The sequence below is a fragment of the Balaenoptera ricei genome, chromosome 2 (assembly GCF_028023285.1).
Source record: "Balaenoptera ricei isolate mBalRic1 chromosome 2, mBalRic1.hap2, whole genome shotgun sequence".
Lineage (NCBI taxonomy): Eukaryota > Metazoa > Chordata > Mammalia > Artiodactyla > Balaenopteridae > Balaenoptera > Balaenoptera ricei.
The window spans coordinates 96,380,553-96,400,303 of NC_082640.1; the positions used below are offsets into that span (position 1 = coordinate 96,380,553).

At 37.1% G+C, this 19,751-nt stretch overlaps 1 protein-coding gene across 1 annotated transcript in view; it reads left to right on the forward strand.

The window, feature by feature from the left end:
* The window catches only part of CEP152 (centrosomal protein 152), a 96,103-nt gene extending 77,515 nt beyond the window's left edge, over window positions 1-18,588 (forward strand). The window contains exons 22-27 of the mRNA XM_059915550.1: window positions 3,861-4,028; window positions 8,034-8,133; window positions 8,720-8,823; window positions 14,387-14,543; window positions 14,789-14,892; window positions 17,330-18,588. Of these exons, the coding sequence (XP_059771533.1) occupies window positions 3,861-4,028; window positions 8,034-8,133; window positions 8,720-8,823; window positions 14,387-14,543; window positions 14,789-14,892; window positions 17,330-18,369 (1,673 nt within the window). The 3' untranslated portion in view covers window positions 18,370-18,588. The remainder of the gene's footprint in view (window positions 1-3,860; window positions 4,029-8,033; window positions 8,134-8,719; window positions 8,824-14,386; window positions 14,544-14,788; window positions 14,893-17,329) is intronic.
* The last annotated feature ends 1,163 nt before the right edge of the window (window positions 18,589-19,751 follow it).

Here is a 19,751-nt window from a genome sequence, read left to right on the forward strand (position 1 = left end):
TAGGCCCTCTTATTTCCTATCTTTTCATGGTCTTCCCTCCATTCATAAGTGACTCTTATTATGAGGAGAATAATGAGAATTTTAGTAGAGCAGTCATGTTTTTATTTCCTGGCTTTGATGAGAAAGGGTTACACATAAGAGAACTGCCAAATCACTGAGACCTTTCCATTCAATTTATTGAAGCTTATTTCAACTCTTTTTAATAGAAATCTTTCTGAAGTGTATTAAGTGGTTTTCTGATGTATTCGTGGGTTTCTTGAGGTTGGGGGGCAGTGTTTTTATCTCTTCCTCTCCACCAACTGTCAAAGTGAATGGCACGTAGTTTGTGCTCCTTGAATATTGGATGAATTAATAATTTAACTTTTACTTTGTGACTTAGAGTTGTCAGTTCAAAAAGAATTGCACTGTGCTACAGCCCCTTGAGGTGTTCAGAGCTCGCTGAGGCACATGGGCTTATACTGTCTGTTTACTGGGATTTTGAACTAGGAACTGCCATACTCTTTATAAGCTGCGGTCCTTTTAGCACATTGCCCCCTTGCAACCTGCTCCTTCCCTCCGTGTACAAACCATACGTACTTTTTGTTTCCTGTCTGCTGTCTCCATTGTAACCTGGAAAAGAACTAAGAACTGCCAGAACAAATCATATGTACAGAGTCAATAACCTTAGTTTCCACATGTTTCTAATTCAGTAGGCATATTAACAGAGTCTTAGAGAATCTCTGCCTTTCCTAAGAAGTCAGTTGACAGTTATTTTTCTCATTGCCCATCCAGAAACCCTTTTTCCTTATCTCTAGGTGCTAGATAGTTGAGAATATCTTTTTGCCAATTAGTTAAACGCTAATTTACCAATTAGTAGGGTAATACTATCTTAATTTGTATCTTGCTTCCTACGTTTCAATGTCATTTTATGTCTGTTGTTATGTTTGGAATAAGCTGAGAATTACTTTCTGATTTGTGAAATGCATAGAAGTGAGTTTTAAATATTATGTGGGAGGTCCAATCAATATGAAAGAAATTAGTTTTGACTTAGGACAAATCAAACTATAAAAGGATGTACTTTTCTTTCTTTAATCTTTTTTCCCTAAAAACAAACACATTAACAAATTCGTAAGTTGGAAAGGGTTAAATAATCTAAAACATATAAAGTTCTTCATAATCCTACCACCAGAGAGTACCACTGTTAGTGGCGTGGTTATATTCTCCTAATATCTTATCATTTTTAAAACTCATTTAAATATTAATTATGAAATACTTGATACATGCAAAGAATATATGTAATGCACATGTAAGTTATGAACCTAACAACCAGGAACCCACTATTTGACTTAGGAAGTAAAACATCACCAGGGGTTGAAGACCCCTGTGTGTTTCACCACAGTTCCATCCCTGTAACTTCCCCACAATCTGAGGTAATAAATATTCTGATTTTAAAAAATCATCTTCTTGCTTTTCTTTGTTTTGACCAAATATAGGTATCCTCAGAAAGCTTTTGCTATATTTTGTTTGTCTTTTAACATTATAAAAATGGTTTAATACTTGTTTTAGTCTTTGTAACTTGTTTTTTTCCCACTTAATATCAAGCTTGTAAAATTTGTCTTTTTAATGCATATAGCTCTGGTTCATTCATTTTCATTGCTGTATAGTATTCCATCGTGTGAATATACTATAATTTACCTATTCTCTTATCAATGGGCATTTGCCTGGTTTCCAGGTTTACAAAACCATATCTTAAATGAAATATATAAATGCCATGTATGGTGATGCTTCATTAATCCTTTGATGCTCGTAAACTTAAATGGCACCATTTAAATGAAACTAAAAAGTCAAAAGAGAGCTAAGAATAATTTTTCTGGACTAATGTTTTTACATCAACATTTTGGATTTTGGCCTCTGAGCCTGTGCCAATTTGTATTCCTAGTTTATTATATCAATTTTATTAATAGTAATAATCAATTTCTGTATCATTTTTGAATATTACTTAAATTTTATAAACTCTATGTGTTACTAATAGCAATAGCTATTCCTTATTGTATAGTTGCTCCATGCCAGGTACTGTGCCAAACAATTTTTATACATTTATACCTCCTGACAGGTTTGAATCTCTTTTTCATTTGGAGATAATTTCAAGCTTACAAAAAAGTTGCAAAAATAAAGATAGTTGCAAAGAACACTCATATTCCCTTTACCTAGATACACCTATTGATAACATTTTATTCCATTTGTGCTCCTCTGTGTGTATGTGTCTCTGAACATTTCATTTTTTTCCTGAACCACTTGAGGATAAGTTATATACATTATTCCTTTTTACCCCAAAATACGTCAGTGTATATTTTCCCAAAATAAGGATTTTTCTTGTATACCTTAGTACAGTAAATTTAACATTAGATGAAAATGTGTTATACAATTATATCAGTCTACTGTTTGTATTCTAGTTTTGTCAATTGACCCAATAACGTCTTTACAGCATTTTTTTCCCCACAGTACAGAAATCTGTCTGGGGTCAGGTGTTATGTTTGTTTGTTTGTTTATTTATTTATTTATTTATTTATTAACATCTTTATTGGAGTATAATTGCTTTACAATGGTGTGTTAGTTTCTGCTTTGTAAAAGTGAATCAGCTATACATATACAGGTGTTATGTTTAGATGTCATGTCTCTTTAATCTCCTTTAATCTAGGATATTCCTCTCTTTGCCTTCTATGACATTGATGTTTTTGAGAGACATATTCTTTGCTCTCCCCAACACCCATCAACCCCTGGCTTTTAATAGAACCTTTTCCTTGTTTTGGGTTTATCTGATATTTCTTCATGATTTTGATTCGAGTTGTTTTCTTAGCTGCAACACTGCATAGGTGACGTGCTATCATACCTGGAGGTACGCAATGTCCGTTTGTCTTTTATTGGTGAGGTTCATTTGAGCACCTGGTCAAGGTGTTGTCCAGTTTCTTCACTGTATAATTACTGTGTTTTTACCCCATCACAACTAATAAGCAATCTGTGGGGAGACACTTTCAAGACCATAAGAATGTCCTTCTCCTCATTAAAACTTTCCGTTATGCTTAACAGTCATTGCTGAATCTTATCTGATCCGGTCTTTGCTCTGGCAGTTGCAAAAATTTTAATTTTTTCACTTCCAGACCTCCTTCTACTTTTACCACTTGGCGCTTGGTGTGTTGTATCATTGAGAATCCTCCTCTCTAGTTTGCCTGTGTAGTTACTATCTGTTTGTTTATTTTTCTATTTATCTGTCCGTCTACCTATCTACCAACTCACCTACCTATCCATCTATCCATCCATTTATCCCATTATCGTAGGATTATTGGTGTGACTCAAATTCCTATTTTTTCAATATTTTATAATTCATTACTATACTTAATTAGTGTTCAGATTGTCCCAGATTCAGCTAATGGAGCCCCTTCAAACTGGCTCCTATGTCCTTGTGACATGCCTGTGTTTTTGAGTAATTTCTTAATTTCTGGCATAGCAAAATATTCTAGTCTCATCTTGTATATACCCTAAGTACTGGAGTCAGCCATTTCTTGAAGATCCCTGGTTCCTTTTAGTGGGGAATTGTATTCAATACTACGATCTGAGCATTGGGTTTCATGGCAATTTTTAAAATAGATGGTATTATTCAATTTTACATATTAGAAAACTAAGTCTCAAGAGAGGTTAAGTAATACAACAGCTGGTAAATAGTGGAAACAGGATTTAAATTCAGCTCTTTCTCTTAAGCATCATGCTCTTTTCAGCTACACTGTAGCCTTTAGTCATGTCATCTGGTTTCCTTTCCTTCCTTCCTTCCTTCCCTTTTTAAGTCTAAATTGATACAAAAGTTTGCTATCATTTAATTTTTGCAGATAAGAAAAAGATCCTTGAAATTAAAGATTCATGCGGTGGACACTGCTTCCAAGAACTTGAAAAGGCAAAGCAGGAATGTCAAGATCTGAAAAGAAAACTGGAGAAATGCTATAGGCATCTTCAGCATTTAGAAAGGAAGCACAAAGCTGTAGTGGAAAAAATCGGAGGTTAGCATTTAAAGTAGCACTGCTACCAGTATAAATCTCTTTGATCCTTTTGAAATGTTCAAATGTGACATTGTAGTTAACGTAGGCGCTGATTCTCTTCAGGGATTATTATAAACTAATTTGGACCTTATTTTTACTAACCAAATTATTATTATTGAACTCAAGAGGAAAATTGGAGCTCTGATTAAAAGGTCACATTCCTTCTTTTTTTGATTGAATAGCTTCTGAGTGCTCAATATGTGTCAAGCAGCATTGTAGGCACTGGGGATACAACAATGAAGACAACAGACAAAATTCCACTTTTGATGCAGATGCACAGGACTCTGTTCTCTGCCTTCAAGGAGCTTACCATTAAGTGAGGAGAACTGAAAATAGATTAATAAATAATTGCAGCTCTGAGTATCTGGCAGTATGTTCGCGTAAACCTGGAAGAAAGGATGTTAATTAACTCTTCCTCCTATTAAAGTGAAGGAAGGCTTGACTAAGCCTTGAAAGATGAAGGTGTTTGCCAAAGAGAACAGCATTCTAGGCAGCGGGAGAAGACATGACCCAAGGCATATGGGTCTGATCTGGCCTCCTTTCCGTCCATTCTTCACAACACTGTCAGGAAATTATCTAAGAGGGATATCTTCTGCCATTTCCTATTGCCCTTTTGAAGAAGGGAGGCTATTGGGCTCATGAGGGTGCTCCCTCTTACCTTTCACTGTTGACTTGTACCCTGTGCTTCATATTCTTTACATTTGAAATATTTCAGATGCTTGAGCTGGTCAGGAATTTTCCTTTACTGCTGGAGCTTGAATACAATATTATCATTCTGTCCTACACTTTCCCCTCTCATTCTCGTTTTGGTCTAACTCTTCCTCATCCTTTAGGATTCAACTGAGAAGATACCTTATCTGCAGAGCCTTGATTTCCCCCAGTCGGTGTTAGATGGGCCGCTCCTGTGAGGCCCCAGAGCACTCCTCCTCAATTAACATTCTGCATTTCACTTTTTGGTTACTTGCCCGCTATCTTTTTTAACCTATAAATTTCTTGAGAATAAGGATTTATCTTTGTTCTTCCTTAGAGTCATGGTGCCCATTACATACCAGACAGTAATAAATGCTTGAATGAATGAAGGACTGAAGGCAAGGGTCTCAAATAACGTGTCGTCCAGAAAAGACCAGACAGATAGATTCACTCTTTTTTTCTACATTCACCTCTGTCGCTTGCCTGGACAACAGTCATCTCTGCTTCCAGTCTCGCCCCTCCAATCCATTCTCCATCAGGCAGCGAGAGCGACCTTTTTTTTTTTTTTTTTTTTGTCTTCTGGTGTCTGATTTATTCTGAGTGCACAATCAGTGTTGCTTTATTTCAGTTTCTGGTTTACTATTTGACACGCAGCTTAGATACAGGCTCTGTTAATGACATACTTCCTGAATCAACCTTTTTGAGATATTATTATTATTACAATTATTAGGATCTTTTCTATTCAAAAAACAAAACTGAAGACAACAGTTTAAAATCCCCAAAGACATTCTAGATGCATAAGTAATACATAAAGAGTCTACCAGTTGGAGAATTTCTGAAGGAATAGAGCGACCTTTTACAAAAGTAAATTGGATCGTCACACTGCCTTGTTTCAAGCCCTCAGTGACTTGTCTGGCCCTCGGTATGAAACACAAACACTTTAACAAAGAGTTTAAGAAGCCCTTCATGATCCCATGTCTGCCAGCCCCTCAGCCTGGTTCCCCGCCACTGCCCCTGCCCAGCCCTCTTATCCTCTAACAGAGCTGTGACAGGGGTTTCATTGTCTCTTTTCTCCGAGTCTCTTTGCATCTCTTCCTTTACCCCACCATCTGTCTTCCCATCGGGTCACATTGCCTGGCTAACCTTTACTCCTCAAAGCCCTGGCTCATGCCTTCCTCAGAGAGGCTTTCCTAACTACCCCAGACTTGGTCAGGTTCCTCCGTTACACATTACCCACAGCTCCTTTGAGTTTTATAACATTCATCAGCTTGCCATTATTTATTTATTTATTTATTGTTTTAACATCTTTATTGGAGTGTAATTGCTTTACAATGGTGTGTTAGTTTCTGCTTTATAACAAAGTGAATCAGTTATACATATACATATGTTCCCATATCTCTTCCCTCTTGCGTCTCCCTCCCTCCCACCCTCCCCATCCCACCCCCCTAGGTGGTCACAAAGCACCGAGCTGATCTCCCTGTGCTATGCGGCTGCTTCCCACTAGCTATCTATTTTACGTTTGGTAGTGTATATATGTCCATGACACTCTCTCACCCTGTCACATCTCACCCTACCCCCTCCCCATATCCTCAAGTCCATTCTCTAGTAGGTCTGTGTCTTTATTCCCGTCTTGCCACTAGGTTCTTCATGGTCTTTTTTTTTTTTTTTCTTAGATTCCATATATATGTGTTAGCATACTGTATTTGTTTTTCTCTTTCTGACTTACTTCACTCTTGCCATTATTTATTGTCTCTACTCTCCTTTGGAGTGTGATGGTGACAAGGATGAAGTCCTGTCCTAGCACTTAGCACAGTTCCTGGCACCCTAACGTGCTCGGTAAATCCTGCTGCCGAAGAGCGGCCACCTGCTCCCACCTACCGCTTGCTAAGTCTGCTAGAGATAGATAATAATTACTTTAAGGCAAGAAAGGGTTTTAGGAATTTTGAGATAAAAAGCAACACAGTTCCCGTGGTGATTGCTTAGGTCTTTAATAGAGGCCAGAGACTATGTGAGAGTAAATTTGTCCAACTGTGGATGTAGATACCGTGCGGCTATTGCAAATTTGATGAAAATCAAGAAAATCTGTTTTACATAATAAAAATGACAAGGGCAGTTGGATGTGATTATTCTTTATAAATAATAATATTTAGCACCATACATTGTGATCATACAGTAGTTATTCTACATAGTGCTTTTTGAGGCTGATAACTTTTGTAATTCGTGGACTTAGAAATAATCCAACAAAGTTGATAGTTAGCTCAAAACAGCAGGCTGATAAAAGGGGTCAGGGTCAGAATTTAAGTCATTTGATAGTTTGATTTCAGTGTTTGTCTTAATGTAAATCTATTAGTTGATAATATTTTTGTTATTGTGGTTGTGTTTTTGGTTCTTAAATTCCATTTTCCACTGTCATGGTAGCATTTATTGAAAAGTGATGGAGTAAGAGTGAGTGGTTTAGAAATATACAAGCTATATCCATCACTGGGGGAACAGATTGATTCATTCCCCAACTTATAGGGTGTGTTGAAAGGGTGGCATTGCAGGAAATATGGGGTGCCATGTTCATAGGTATTAAATGTTGATATTGCCAGGCCTTGTATAAGGTGCTGTGCATTTACTATATTATTTCCATTATAATCTTCAAGGTAAGTAATACTATCCCCACTTTACATATGAAGAAACTCAGGTTCAGAAAGATTAAGTAATTTGCCTAAGCTCATCCAGCTGGTGAGAAGAAAAGCTAGGATTTAAATCTGTGTCTCTCTGACTCTGAAATTCATGCTTTGTCCTCTGTACCACATGGACTCCATCAGTCTCCTCATCTTCTTTTTAAAAGTTCAAAGAATTGAACATCTTACATTATTTCTGAAAATGGCACCTACTTAAGCTTAATATTTTTTAAATTTTGTATTGAGGTACTTGTTCAGTGATCATTTATATGAGCATAGACTGTATACCAGGGTCCATGAGGGACATGGAATTAGGAAACCTACTATGTTTCTAAATAAATCCTTTAGTCTAACTGGAAAACAAAACACGTGCATATAAAACAATTGGAAATTTATTCCAGGACAGTGTGTAACCCAGAACAAGATGAAAATGGAATATAGATTTAAAGTGCTGAGAAAATAGAACAGGGAGTGGTCAGATTAGGGTTTATCAGGGAATGAATGACCCAGGGAGCAACTGGAAATTTTTCAGTTGCTGGTAATTTAAGGGAAAGACCGAGAGAAAAAGAGATTAATTGACCAATATACTGTAAACTTTCTTTTTTAGAAGAGAATAGTAAAGTTGTTGAAGAATTATTAGAAGAAAACAATGACATGAAGAATAAATTGGAAGAACTGAGAACACTTCGTAAAACACTACCACCAAGGTAGGCTTTTACTATTACAAAGAAATCGTTTATTTCTGAGTATCTTTGCTTTTTTTTTTTAATATCAGTCGTATCAATAATATCATACCAAGAATATCAGTTACTTTTATTGTTACATAGCAAAAAGTATAAAAAAGAAGATCTTCTAAAACCCTGTCCCCAGAAGATATCCTTTATTTAGTATATGTGCTGCCGAAGCGAGCACTTTACCCTTTATTTAAGCCCTTTTATACACACACAACATGTGCACATGTTTTAAAGATTGAGATTATTGTATAAGCTATTTTGTAACCTTTTGTTAATATTATAAGATAAACACTTCCCCCGTGTCATTGGATGTACTCCTATAATGTGCTTTTCAATAGCTGCATAGATTTTCATCATGTGGATTTATCATGATTTATTTAAGTAACTATAACACAAGTTGGCATTTTTCTCCTAAATAATTATAATAAAGATCCTCATATGTGAATTTTTTTAGCACATCTTAGCTTATTTTATTGGAATATATATATATATATATATTTTTTCAAGTTACGTTTTTCACTTACAATCTCTGTTTTTGCAATCTTTGGTTTGTTTTTAGGTCACTGTCAGAAGGGGCCATTGAACATTCTTGCCTGCCATGCAGTGGGGTGGCCTTGGAAGAACTCCGTGGGCAGTACATTAAAGCTGTAAAAAAAATTAAGCGTAAGTCCTTAAAGAGATTCCCAAGATTTTAAGGTGGTTTGGGTCTTTTTGGTAACTAGCAGTAGTAATTTTGGGGAATTTTCTGAACTACTTTGTTCTTACCTGCTTTTAGAAGAGATCACTGATAGCTTTTCTAAATTATGTAGATGATTTTACCCAAGTAAATTTGGAGTTTGCCCCCCAAATTTTGGAAGTGGCACAAGGATAGAGGTATTTTTATATTGTTAATTATCCTGGGGTTTTGTTTTTGGACACTAATATATATATATTTAAAGTATAATTGACATATACCACTATATTAGTTTCAGGTGTATAACATAATGGTTTGATATTTGTATGTGGTCACCACAATGTCTAGTTTCCCCATCACCATACGAAGTTACAAAACATACAATACAGTAGTAGTTCCCCCTTATCTGAGGATTTGCTCTTGTGGTTTTGGTTATCTGTGGTCAACTGCAGTCCGAAAACATTAAGTGGGAAATTCCGGAAATAAATAGTTAATCAGTGTTAAACTGCGGGCCATTCTGAGTAGCATGATGAAATCTCATGCCATCCTGCTACATCTGCATCCAGACGTGAATCATCTCTTTGTCCAGCATATCCTGCCTGTTAGTCAATTAGTAGCCACCTCGATTACCAGATCCACTGTCACTGTATCACAGAGCTTGTGTTTGTCACCCTTCTTTTACTTAATAAAGGCCTCAGAGTACAAGTGTAGTGATGCTGACAATTCATCTATGCCAAAAAGAAGCCATAAAGCGCTTCCTTTAAGTGAAACGGTGAAAGTTCTTGACTTAATAAGGAAAGAAAAAAAGAATCATATGGTGAGGTTGCTGATCTACAGTAAGAACAAATCTTCTATCCGAGAAATTGTGAAGAAAGAAAAAAAAATGTGTGCTAGTTTTGCTGTCACACGTCAAACTGCAAAAGTTACCGGCACAGTGAATGATTAGTGCTTAGTTAAAATGGTAAAGATATTAAATATGTACAGTAAGATATTTTGAGAGAGATCACATTCAGATAACTTTGTTAAAATATATTGTTAAAATTGCTCTATTTTATTATTAATTATTGTTAATCTCTTACCGTGCTTAATTTATAAATTAAATGTTATGACAGGTATGTATGTATGTATAGGAAAAAATGTAGTATATTTAGGGTTCAGTACATAGTTTCAGGCATCCATTAGGGGTCTTGGAATGTATCCCCTGTGGAAAAGGGGGGACTACTGTACAATATTATTCACTATAGTCACCATGCTGTACATTACATCCCCATGACTTATTTATGATTGGAAATTTGTACCTACTGACCCTCTTCTCCCATTTTGCCCACCCTCCAACCCTCTCCCCTCTGGCAACCACCGGTCTGTTCTCTATTTGCTTTGTTTTTTTAGATTCCACATATAAGTGAAATCATACAATATTTGTCTTTCTCTGTCTGACAGTTCACTAAGCACAATGCCCTCAAGATCCAACCAGGTTGTCACAAATGGCAAGATTGCATTCTTTTTTATGGCCAAGTAGTATCATTGTATGTATGTACCACATCTTCTTTATCCATTCATCCGTTGATGGACACTTACGTTGTTTGGCTGTCTTGGCTGTTGTAAATGATGCTGCAGTGAACATCGGCACACGTGTATCTTTTCGAATTAGTGTTTTCATTTTCTTTTGGTAAATATCCAGAAGTGAAATTGCTGGATCATATAGTAGTACTGTTTTTCTTTTTTTGAGGAATCTCCATATTGTTTTCCATAGTGGCTGTACCAATTTGCATTCCCATCAGCAAGGCATAGGGTTTCCCTTTTCTCCACATGCTCACTAACACTTCTTGATCTTTTTGATGATAGCCATTCTAACAGGTATGAGGTGATATCTCATTGTGATTTTGATTTGCATTTCCCTGATGATTAGTGATGTGGAGCATCTTTTCATATACTTGTTGTCCATATCTATGTTTCCTTTGGAAACCTGTCTATTCAGATCTTCTGCCCATTTTTAATCAGATTGATTGTTTTTTGTTGTTATTGAGTTGTATGAGTTCTTTGTATATTTTGGAAATTAATCCCTATTGGATATATAATTTGCAAATATCTTCTCCCATTCAGTAGGTTGCCTTTTTATTTTGTTGATGGTTTCCTTTGCTCTGCAGAGCATTTCAGTTTGATGTGGTCCCACTTGTTTATTTTTGCATATATTGCCACTGCTTTTGGAGTTTGATCCAAAAAAATATCACTAAGACCAATGTCAGTGAGCTTACTGCCAGTGTTTTCTTCTAGGAGTTTTATAGTTTCTGGTCTTACAATCAAGTCCTTAATCCATTTTGAGTTGATTTTGTTTATGGTATAAAGAAAGTAGTCCAGTCTGATTCTTTTGCCTGTGGCTGCCCAGTTTTCCCATCACAATTTTTTGAAGAGATTGTCCTTTCCCCATTGTATATTCTTGCCTCCTTGGTTGTAAATTAATTGACCATGTGTGAGTGGGTTTATTTCTGGGCTCTGTATATTGTTTCATTGATCTGTTTGTCTGTGATTTCAATACCAAACTGCTTTAATTACTATAGCTTTGTACTGTAGTTTGAAACCAGGAAGCATGATGCCTCCAGCCTTGTTGTTCTTTCTCAAGATTGTTTTGGCTATTTGGGATCTTTTGTGGTTCCACACAAATTTTAGGAATTTGCTAAGCTACTCCAGCTTTCTTTTGGTTTCCATTTGCATGAAACATTTTTCCATCCCTTCCCTTTTAGCCTGTATATGTCCTTACATCTGAAGTGAGTCTCTTTAACATTTCTTGTATTTCCTGTTTTTCTGTTGAAGTTCTCTCTGTGTTCATTCATTCTTACTGGTGAACGTCTTTATGACCATTACTTTGAACTCTTTATCAGGTAAGTTACTTACATCCCTTTCATTAAGGTTTTTTTCTGGGGTTTTGTCTGGCTCTTTCATTTGGAACATATTTCTCTGTTTCTTCATTTTGCTTGACTCTCTATGTGTTTATTTCTATGTATTAGGCAAAACAGCTACCTCTCCCAGTCTTGAAGGAGTGGTCACAGGAAGACTGGGGTGTGTTTCAGGCTGCTGTCTGTGCAGTGTCCTGGGGGTTGTAGCTTGCCAAGAATTATCTCTCCAGTTGTTTCAGTCCTGTGGGGCCAGAAATGCAAGCCCTCTAGCCACCAGAGCCAGGTGTTCAAGGGGTGTCCCCTGTGTGGACTGTGCACACCTGCTGGGTTTGGTGTGGTGGGGCTGCAGTGGAACACCAGGCTGGGTTTGGCATGGTGGAGCCACCATGGAGTCCAGGGGTGGGGCAAACGGCTCTAGCAAGGTAGAGGGAGAGTGTAAAAATGGCGCCTGCAAGGGCCAGTACTAGTAAGGTAGAAGAGTACAAAAATGACTCCCACCAGCACCTCTGTTCCCTGGGAGAGTTCTAACAGATTCTGCCCTTCTGGCAGATGCTTTAAGGTCAGCAAGTACATCTCCTTAACATAAGGTCTAGGCATTTTTCATGACGCTGTTTTTGCACTGGGTTCCTGAGTTGAGTGAGTCTGTGCGTGAGTCCTGTAGGAGTGGAATCTCAGGTTCCTACAGCACTTTGTGTCTCCTGGACATAAGCCCCATTAGTTTTCAAAGCCAGGTGTTTTGGGGGCTCATCTCTCTGGTGCAGGTCCTAAGGATTGGGGCACCTGATGTGGGGCTCAAACCCCTTGCTCCTCAGGGAGAAGCTTTGTTTTTGTGATATTCCTCCTGATTGTAGGATGTCATGCCAAGGGTGAAGGTTTTGGCAAGATTGTGTCTCTGCATCTCCTACTCACCTTGATGTGTCCCCTTTATCCTTTGTGTGGGGTGGCTCTTGGGCTAGTTCTCAGGTCTTTTTCAGAGACAGTTGTTCCATATGTAGTTGTAGATTTGGTGTGTCCATGGGAGGATGTGAGTTCAGGATTTCCTGTACCGCCATCTTGAACTGCTTCCAAAATTTTTCTTCTTGGACACTAATATTAAACTAAAAATTTCATAATCTTACAACTTAAATAACCACTACCAAAGAAAATGTCATATGAGTTTAAATGAGCAATTACTACTTTCTTCCATAAACTTTTAAGGACCATGAAAAATGGATGTAATTAGGAATTGTTCTGTTGTCTCTCATTTTTTTCATAATGGATTATGTCATAGATGTAAATTTGTTTATCAAGTCCTCTAGTACTAGGTGGTGCCACATATCCTGCAGAACATTTCTGTGGTTTATGTTTTCCCAGTAGAATACCTCCTGGTTTTTAATTGCAATATTGCATAGTTGGTATGTGTGTCCCAGAACAATACCAGTGTTTATGTACAAGAAATGTATATTTACCTCCTAAAATTGCATTCATTTTAAACAGAATGAGTGGGAAAGGTCTCAAGTTCCAAATATAATTGGTAGATCATCAGAATCATGGTGGAGATGTTTTGAAAAGCCCACTCAGTATCAGTATAGAGAATGTGCTTCTTAGCTGTTGCTGGTGCTGAGTCCCTATTACTAGAAAGAAATTTACTTTTTGTTAACAATTATAGTGATTGGAAAGTAAAATTTTAAGCTTTTCTTTTTCATCCTAACATGATAACTTGTTGCGTATTTATGTGTATTTTTTTACATTTTAGAAATTGTTTGGATGTTTTGTTTTGACATGTACTCCATCAAAATTTTTCCCACTTGAAGTAATGAAAAATAGTCTTCCACTTAGCATTTTTGCATAGAATGTGTAATTTTCAGGAAGAGCTTACTGATATTGAGGGAGATTCCTTTATGAGTTGGAATCCTTAATATAATAGGGATGATGATATTCTAGAGGTAGGATGTAGTCCTGGATTTAGGACAAAATGTTAACCTTAAATAGTGGTAGTTCCAATCAAAGCACACTGAGTTAAACATAAAAGGAAGACTTGAAAGCTGTGAACTATTTTTAAATGTAAATTTCAGGAGGCATCATAAGTCTCATCCCTCTCCCTGCAATAGCATTTTGTACATATCTCTCATGGATTGTAGTATTATATTTAGTTGGATACTCATAAGTGCTGCCAAAAGAATTGAATAAATAATGAAACATGGATTTTCAGAGCACAAGTAAACAGAAGAATATGAATCCAGCTCATATTACCTCCTTTCTCTCTTTCTTTGTCTGCTTCTCTCTTCCTTTCTGCCTTACCCTTTCTGTATATTGCTTTTTTCTCTTATCTTAACTAGACATAAGATGTAATTGAAATGCATAAATTTCTGTGCCTCATATTAATGATAACTGCTTGCTTCAGCGTTTCAAAATATGACAGTTTCCCTAGGGGATATGCCATGTTTCCTTACCATATGTGTCTGTCATCATTGTAAAAGGACTTTCGGATTACTCCTGCTTTGAGTCTACCACAATGGTGACCGGAAATATTCCATTTTAATGATTGTGGAAAACTATAATGTTTAAACTATGCATCCAGTCACTTCATCTCCCAGAAAATTGGTCTGAAGTCTGCCTCTCCTGTTTTGGAAAAACTGCTAATAAACGTGCATTTTGTGGGGATTCCCCCCGCCCCCAGGTGATATGCTTCGTTATATTCAGGAGAGTAAGGAAAGAGCTGCGGAAATGGTAAAAGCAGAGGTATTGCGAGAACGTCAAGAAACCTCCCGAAAGATGCGCAAATACTATTTGATTTGCCTCCAACAGATTTTGCAGGATGATGGAAAAGAAGAAGGGTAAGTTCTGTCTAAACAGTGTGTCCTGAGAGTACCAGGACAGCATGTTGTCATTTTCTAAGCATTTTCCTTAGCCACAGAATTAACTGTGTCTACATGATGAGCCATTAGGGATTAAGAGAGGCTTAACGTCTCTGCTGCCCTAAGTGGTGGCAGAGCATATAGGAAAACAGAAATCCTGGGGCTAAGGAAACTTATTTTTTCCTTTAAACTGTATTAATTTCATATTCTGGAATTCCCCACAGGGCTGAGAAAAAGATTATGAATGCTGCTAGCAAACTTGTTATGATGGCAAAATTGCTGGAAACACCTATTTCTAATAGATCCCAGAGCAAAACTACACAGTCAGGTATGTCAAAATGAGTTACTTGAAGGATTTTTCTCTCCCTCTTTTTTAGATATTTAATATTTTTAGTATGAGAGTAGAGAATGTAAGGAGTGAGAGCTGAGTTATCAAATTGTGTGCATGTTTTACTTAAACTGGAAACCTACAAAAAAAACAGTGTCGAGTTTCCAGTTCAAGTAGGCAGACTGAGCTTACCCACCAGCTTCCTCTTGCTGCTTCCATCCCTAGAAATGACAGAAAAGATTTTAAACAACAGTCTAGAAGGAGAAAAAGAAGAAATTATAATTGAGCTTTTAAAAGTTACAACTGATAAATCGGAGGCTGTGAGAAATCCCTGAAAGAAGGCAAACACTAGAAACTGAAGATGGAAACCTCAGTTCAAAACTCCCAGAAGATGATAGTGACAAGTGGGAGCAATACTGAAACTGTTCTGCGTGTGAAGGTGGTATGTTCCAGGAGAAGTAGTAAGCCTAGGGGATACCAATGGGGTAATTAGTTGGTGTTCCAGAGCAGCTGAAACCAGGTGGGATTGCCCTCTTTATTTCTCCTTATCTTTCTTCCTGAACCTCAGACTGGGCTAGGTAAGAGCAACAGGAACAGAGAGTCTGGGAACTGGGCAGTGCTCCAGGTGGCTAGCTACACCGAGGAGGAACTGAGATCCCAAATGCCCAGAGTACCAGCTATCAGGTCTTTCTACCCTGCTGCTCATTCCTTCCCACTCCACTTCCAGCTCCTTTAAACAAGCAGCAGATACTGTACTCAGGACATCTGAAAGATAAGCATTCAACCAAGAATTACCACATATTTATAGAAAGCCAGCACCATGGAGAAAGATACCAAACTCAAAATAAGACAAAGCAAAAAAAAAAAAAAAAAAATCCACAACAGAACTTATGCCTAAAGAGATAGAATTAATAGAACAAACAACAGGACCTGAGAATGTTAGAAAAATACAGTATTCTCAGAAAGATGTAGGAGGATATTATAGAGGAAACTAACAATATGCTAAGATATATACTATTTTCAAGGAGAAGATGTAGATACTGATAACTCTAGAGATTGCTAGAAAAATACAAGTTTAAGTATGTGTATAAAAATTTAAGGCTAACTAATAGAGAAATAGAATCTATAATTTTCAAAGTAGTAGGGGAAAATCTTGGAAGAAAACGTTTCAATCTAATGATCTAGAAAGAGGAAAAATACATGTAGAAAGCATGGGTAAATAGAAAATAATAGTAGGTTGAAACATCAGCAATCACACTAAATGTGAACTGGTTAAACTCACTTATTAAAAGACCACAATTTTCAAACAGTTTTAAATATTCTAGACATATGTTATTCCAGATAAGAACATTGTCAAAAATTCAAAATAAAGGGGCTGGAAAGTGATATACCAAGCAATGCAGTGTTGATATTAGATAAATTATAGAGTTAAATACAATATTAGGTAAATTAGAATTAGCATTAAACTAACCAAAGTGATAGTTCATAATGATAAAGGAGCAACCTCCCAAGAAGCTATAAATGAATTCTTTCTGTTCATAATAAAATAACTTTAGACTATATGAATAAAAAGCTGATGGAAAAACATGAAAAAAATTAGTAAATTCCCAGTCACACTGGGGGAATTTGAACATATCTGTGAGGAAATGGGGTTTTTGCACTTCTGGAAAGCCTGAAGCAAAGACTGTTCAGGAATTCCCAAGTTTGATGTTGGTAAACGTTCTTCAAATAAAAGCACAAGGATTATTTGTGTAAATTTTGGAATGGCGATGTGAACCTTGGCTATAAAAGGGCAGTGGCATATAACAAGAAAAGAGTTTTCTAGATTTGGGGCAACTGCAAATAATGAATAATGTCCCCAGCAGAAACAAACCCTTTTCAGAGACTTTAGGGACCAAGGTACCCTACTTTGAGATATGATGCCTCTGATTCTATGCTGTGTGGCTGTTCTGCTTCTGATCAGATTTAGTGTCTTAGCTAATTAAATCAGAAACTATTTTAGCTTTGAGAAAAAGAGAGAAAGTGTGTGAGAGGTGTGTGTGTGTGTGTGTCTGTCTGTCTGTCTGTCTTGGGTCGGGTGGGTTCTTCCAGCAAACTTTCTCCATCAGAAACTCCATATTTGACATCAGAGCAAGACTGGAAATGTTGCAGTTGGCTCTTGAAATGCTGTACCAACTATTACAGAAAATAATACATCAGGTGGATAGCAATAATAACATATTAGATTTCATTAACAAAATTACTCAGCTTTATCTAATAGATATATGTAAAAGAATATTTTTAAATGTCCAGCATTGATGTATTTTCTTTGAGAATGATTAAAATATATATGCATCCCTTGGAAATATATAAAAACATAAATTTCTTTCTCCTCTTTCAGTGTTAATTTTCTCCTAATTTTGTTTTCCCTTAATTTTTGTTCCCTTGTATACAATAGTATTGCCTCTGACTTCAGAGATGCTGACTGGAGTTGAAAAATCAAAAAGAAATGATGTGAATCAGAATATATCGTGTCACAGTGAAAGCAAATCAAACAGTATAAAAACTATCCCCAGAAGTATGTGTGACCAAGTTCCTAAGAGGAGGGCTGCCTGTAACTTACAAAGGCGATTAGAGGACGCAGAGCACGGGGGCAGAAAGCATGAGGGTTCCAAAGAGTCACATCCAGACTTTCAGTTCGGGGATAACAGTCACAAACACCTAGAAATTTTGCCAAGGAATGTTTCTCCTGAGTTTGTTCCTTGCAAAGGTGAAAGAGGCTTTGGTTTGCAGAAGAAGATAGACCTCCTCGGTGATACTGGCTCTGAATCACTCCAGCACTCAACTGCACACCCTTTTCTCAGATCCTTCGGCAATAAACCCTCACCTAGATATACCCCTAGTCTTTCTGAATCCGAGTCCACGCATACAACTTTTCGAAGTCCTAATGAAAGATTTGGTTTAAAAGTATACAAGGGTAATCCACTAATGGCAAGTGAAAATGCTGCATCTGAGAAAAGTCAAAGTTTGGGTGTTAAGGAAACTCCAGTAAAGGATGGAGGGGACCTCAGTGACTCTGTAAGCTGGCATTCCAACAGTGCCGCTCTACCCTGCAACAGTCATGAAGTGTCATTTTTGCATGATAGGCCACAAGAAACTCTGGATATGCTCAACGAATCTGTAAATTTCAAACAGTTTTCAGCAGTAAGTTTTCCTTTAGATTCAGAGAAAAACAGTATGATTCATCAACCTATGAAATGTCAGAGTGGTCATACTCCAGACCTGTCAGAAGAAACCACTTATTCCCCACCAGGGAAGATCAGCATGACTCTTGGAAACCCACCTCATCATAAGGCTGATATATTAAAGTCAGATTTCAAAAAACTGAGCACTACAGTACCATCTGCAGTGTATCCACAGCCTTCAAGAAAATTAATTGCTCCTCTATCTAACCAACAAGATAGTGGCTTTGATAGCCCATTTGTCAATCTAGACTAACTGTTATACAGTATTTAAGAAGAATCATTAATATATTGATAAGAAAACTGGAAGGGAAGACTTCATACTGAAAAATATTTGTGGATTCTGCATATCTTGAGATGTTTTAATAATGTCTGACTCTCATATGAGTAAAGTATTCTCATAAAAGTACTTGAGATATTAAGGTTGCCTAAGTCTTCGAAAGGCCTAATCGTGTATGTGAAATCTGCTTCTGTGTGGCGCTTGTATTTGGTTGCTAAACAACCTATTTTTATACTTATAAATTAGCTCTCTGTGCAGTGTTAAATTATTTAAATAAACTTGCATATGGTCTGTAGAATTGTTATGAATTATTTTTTAATTCATAATGTAGAAATGTTATATTGACATAATTTGAAATTCATCTAGAAAAACACATAAACCTTGATGATTTGTATGTATGATCAGCCAGATTTAATTTTTGAAATTAGCCATGTTGAATGAGGCTATAGATTTACTCTACACATAGTTTTCCTGGAAATCTCTACTCAGGATTTTTATTAATTAATTAATTAATTAATTTTTGGCTGTGTTGGGTCTTCGTTTCTGTGCGAGGGCCTTCTCCAGTTGCGGCAAGCGGGGGCCACTCTTCATCGCGGTGCGCGGGCCTCTCACCATCGCGGCCTCTCTTGTTGCGGAGCACAGGCTGCAGACGCGCAGGCTCAGTAGTTGTGGCTCAAGGACCCAGTTGCTCCGCGGCATGTGGGATCCTCCCAGACCAGGGTTCGAACCCGTGTCCCCTGCACTGGCAGGCAGATTCTCAACCACTGCACCACCAGGGAAGCCCTCTACTCAAGATTTTGATCCTTGCTTTCAGTTAGTGGAAAAGAAGTATTGCAAGGATTGCCACAAAATACATAGCTGTGTCCTGGCTTCATTATTTAAAATATTAGTCTGAATTTTTTTAGTTGGCATTTGCGTTATTTCAAATCTCCTGTGACACCCAGAGACTTTCTTTGTCTCTTTTATGGCTTCATAGTCTTTCCTTCATCTGAAGCATTACTTTTTTTTTTTTTTTTTTAGATTCTGCCTACTTTATACTAATGATTGTCGACAAAAATGGTATTGTCTAATACAGTATTTTATGACTTTGTTGGGGAATATTTTTGGACTTCACAATGAAAATGGACTAGGTCCAGAGAGGTCAGACATCCTGCAATGCATGGGGCAGTGAAGCATCTCAGTAAGTTGGTTCCCAACCTAGGAGTCTTTCAAGATGCCACACCAGTCGTTCACATAGATGAAAAATCTGATTATAGTGATCAGAACTTGGAACTTCATTATGCTTGTGAACACCAAATACTTTTGTATGGTTTTAATAGAGACTGACTTTTTCAGGAATATAACTGCTGGGAAAATGG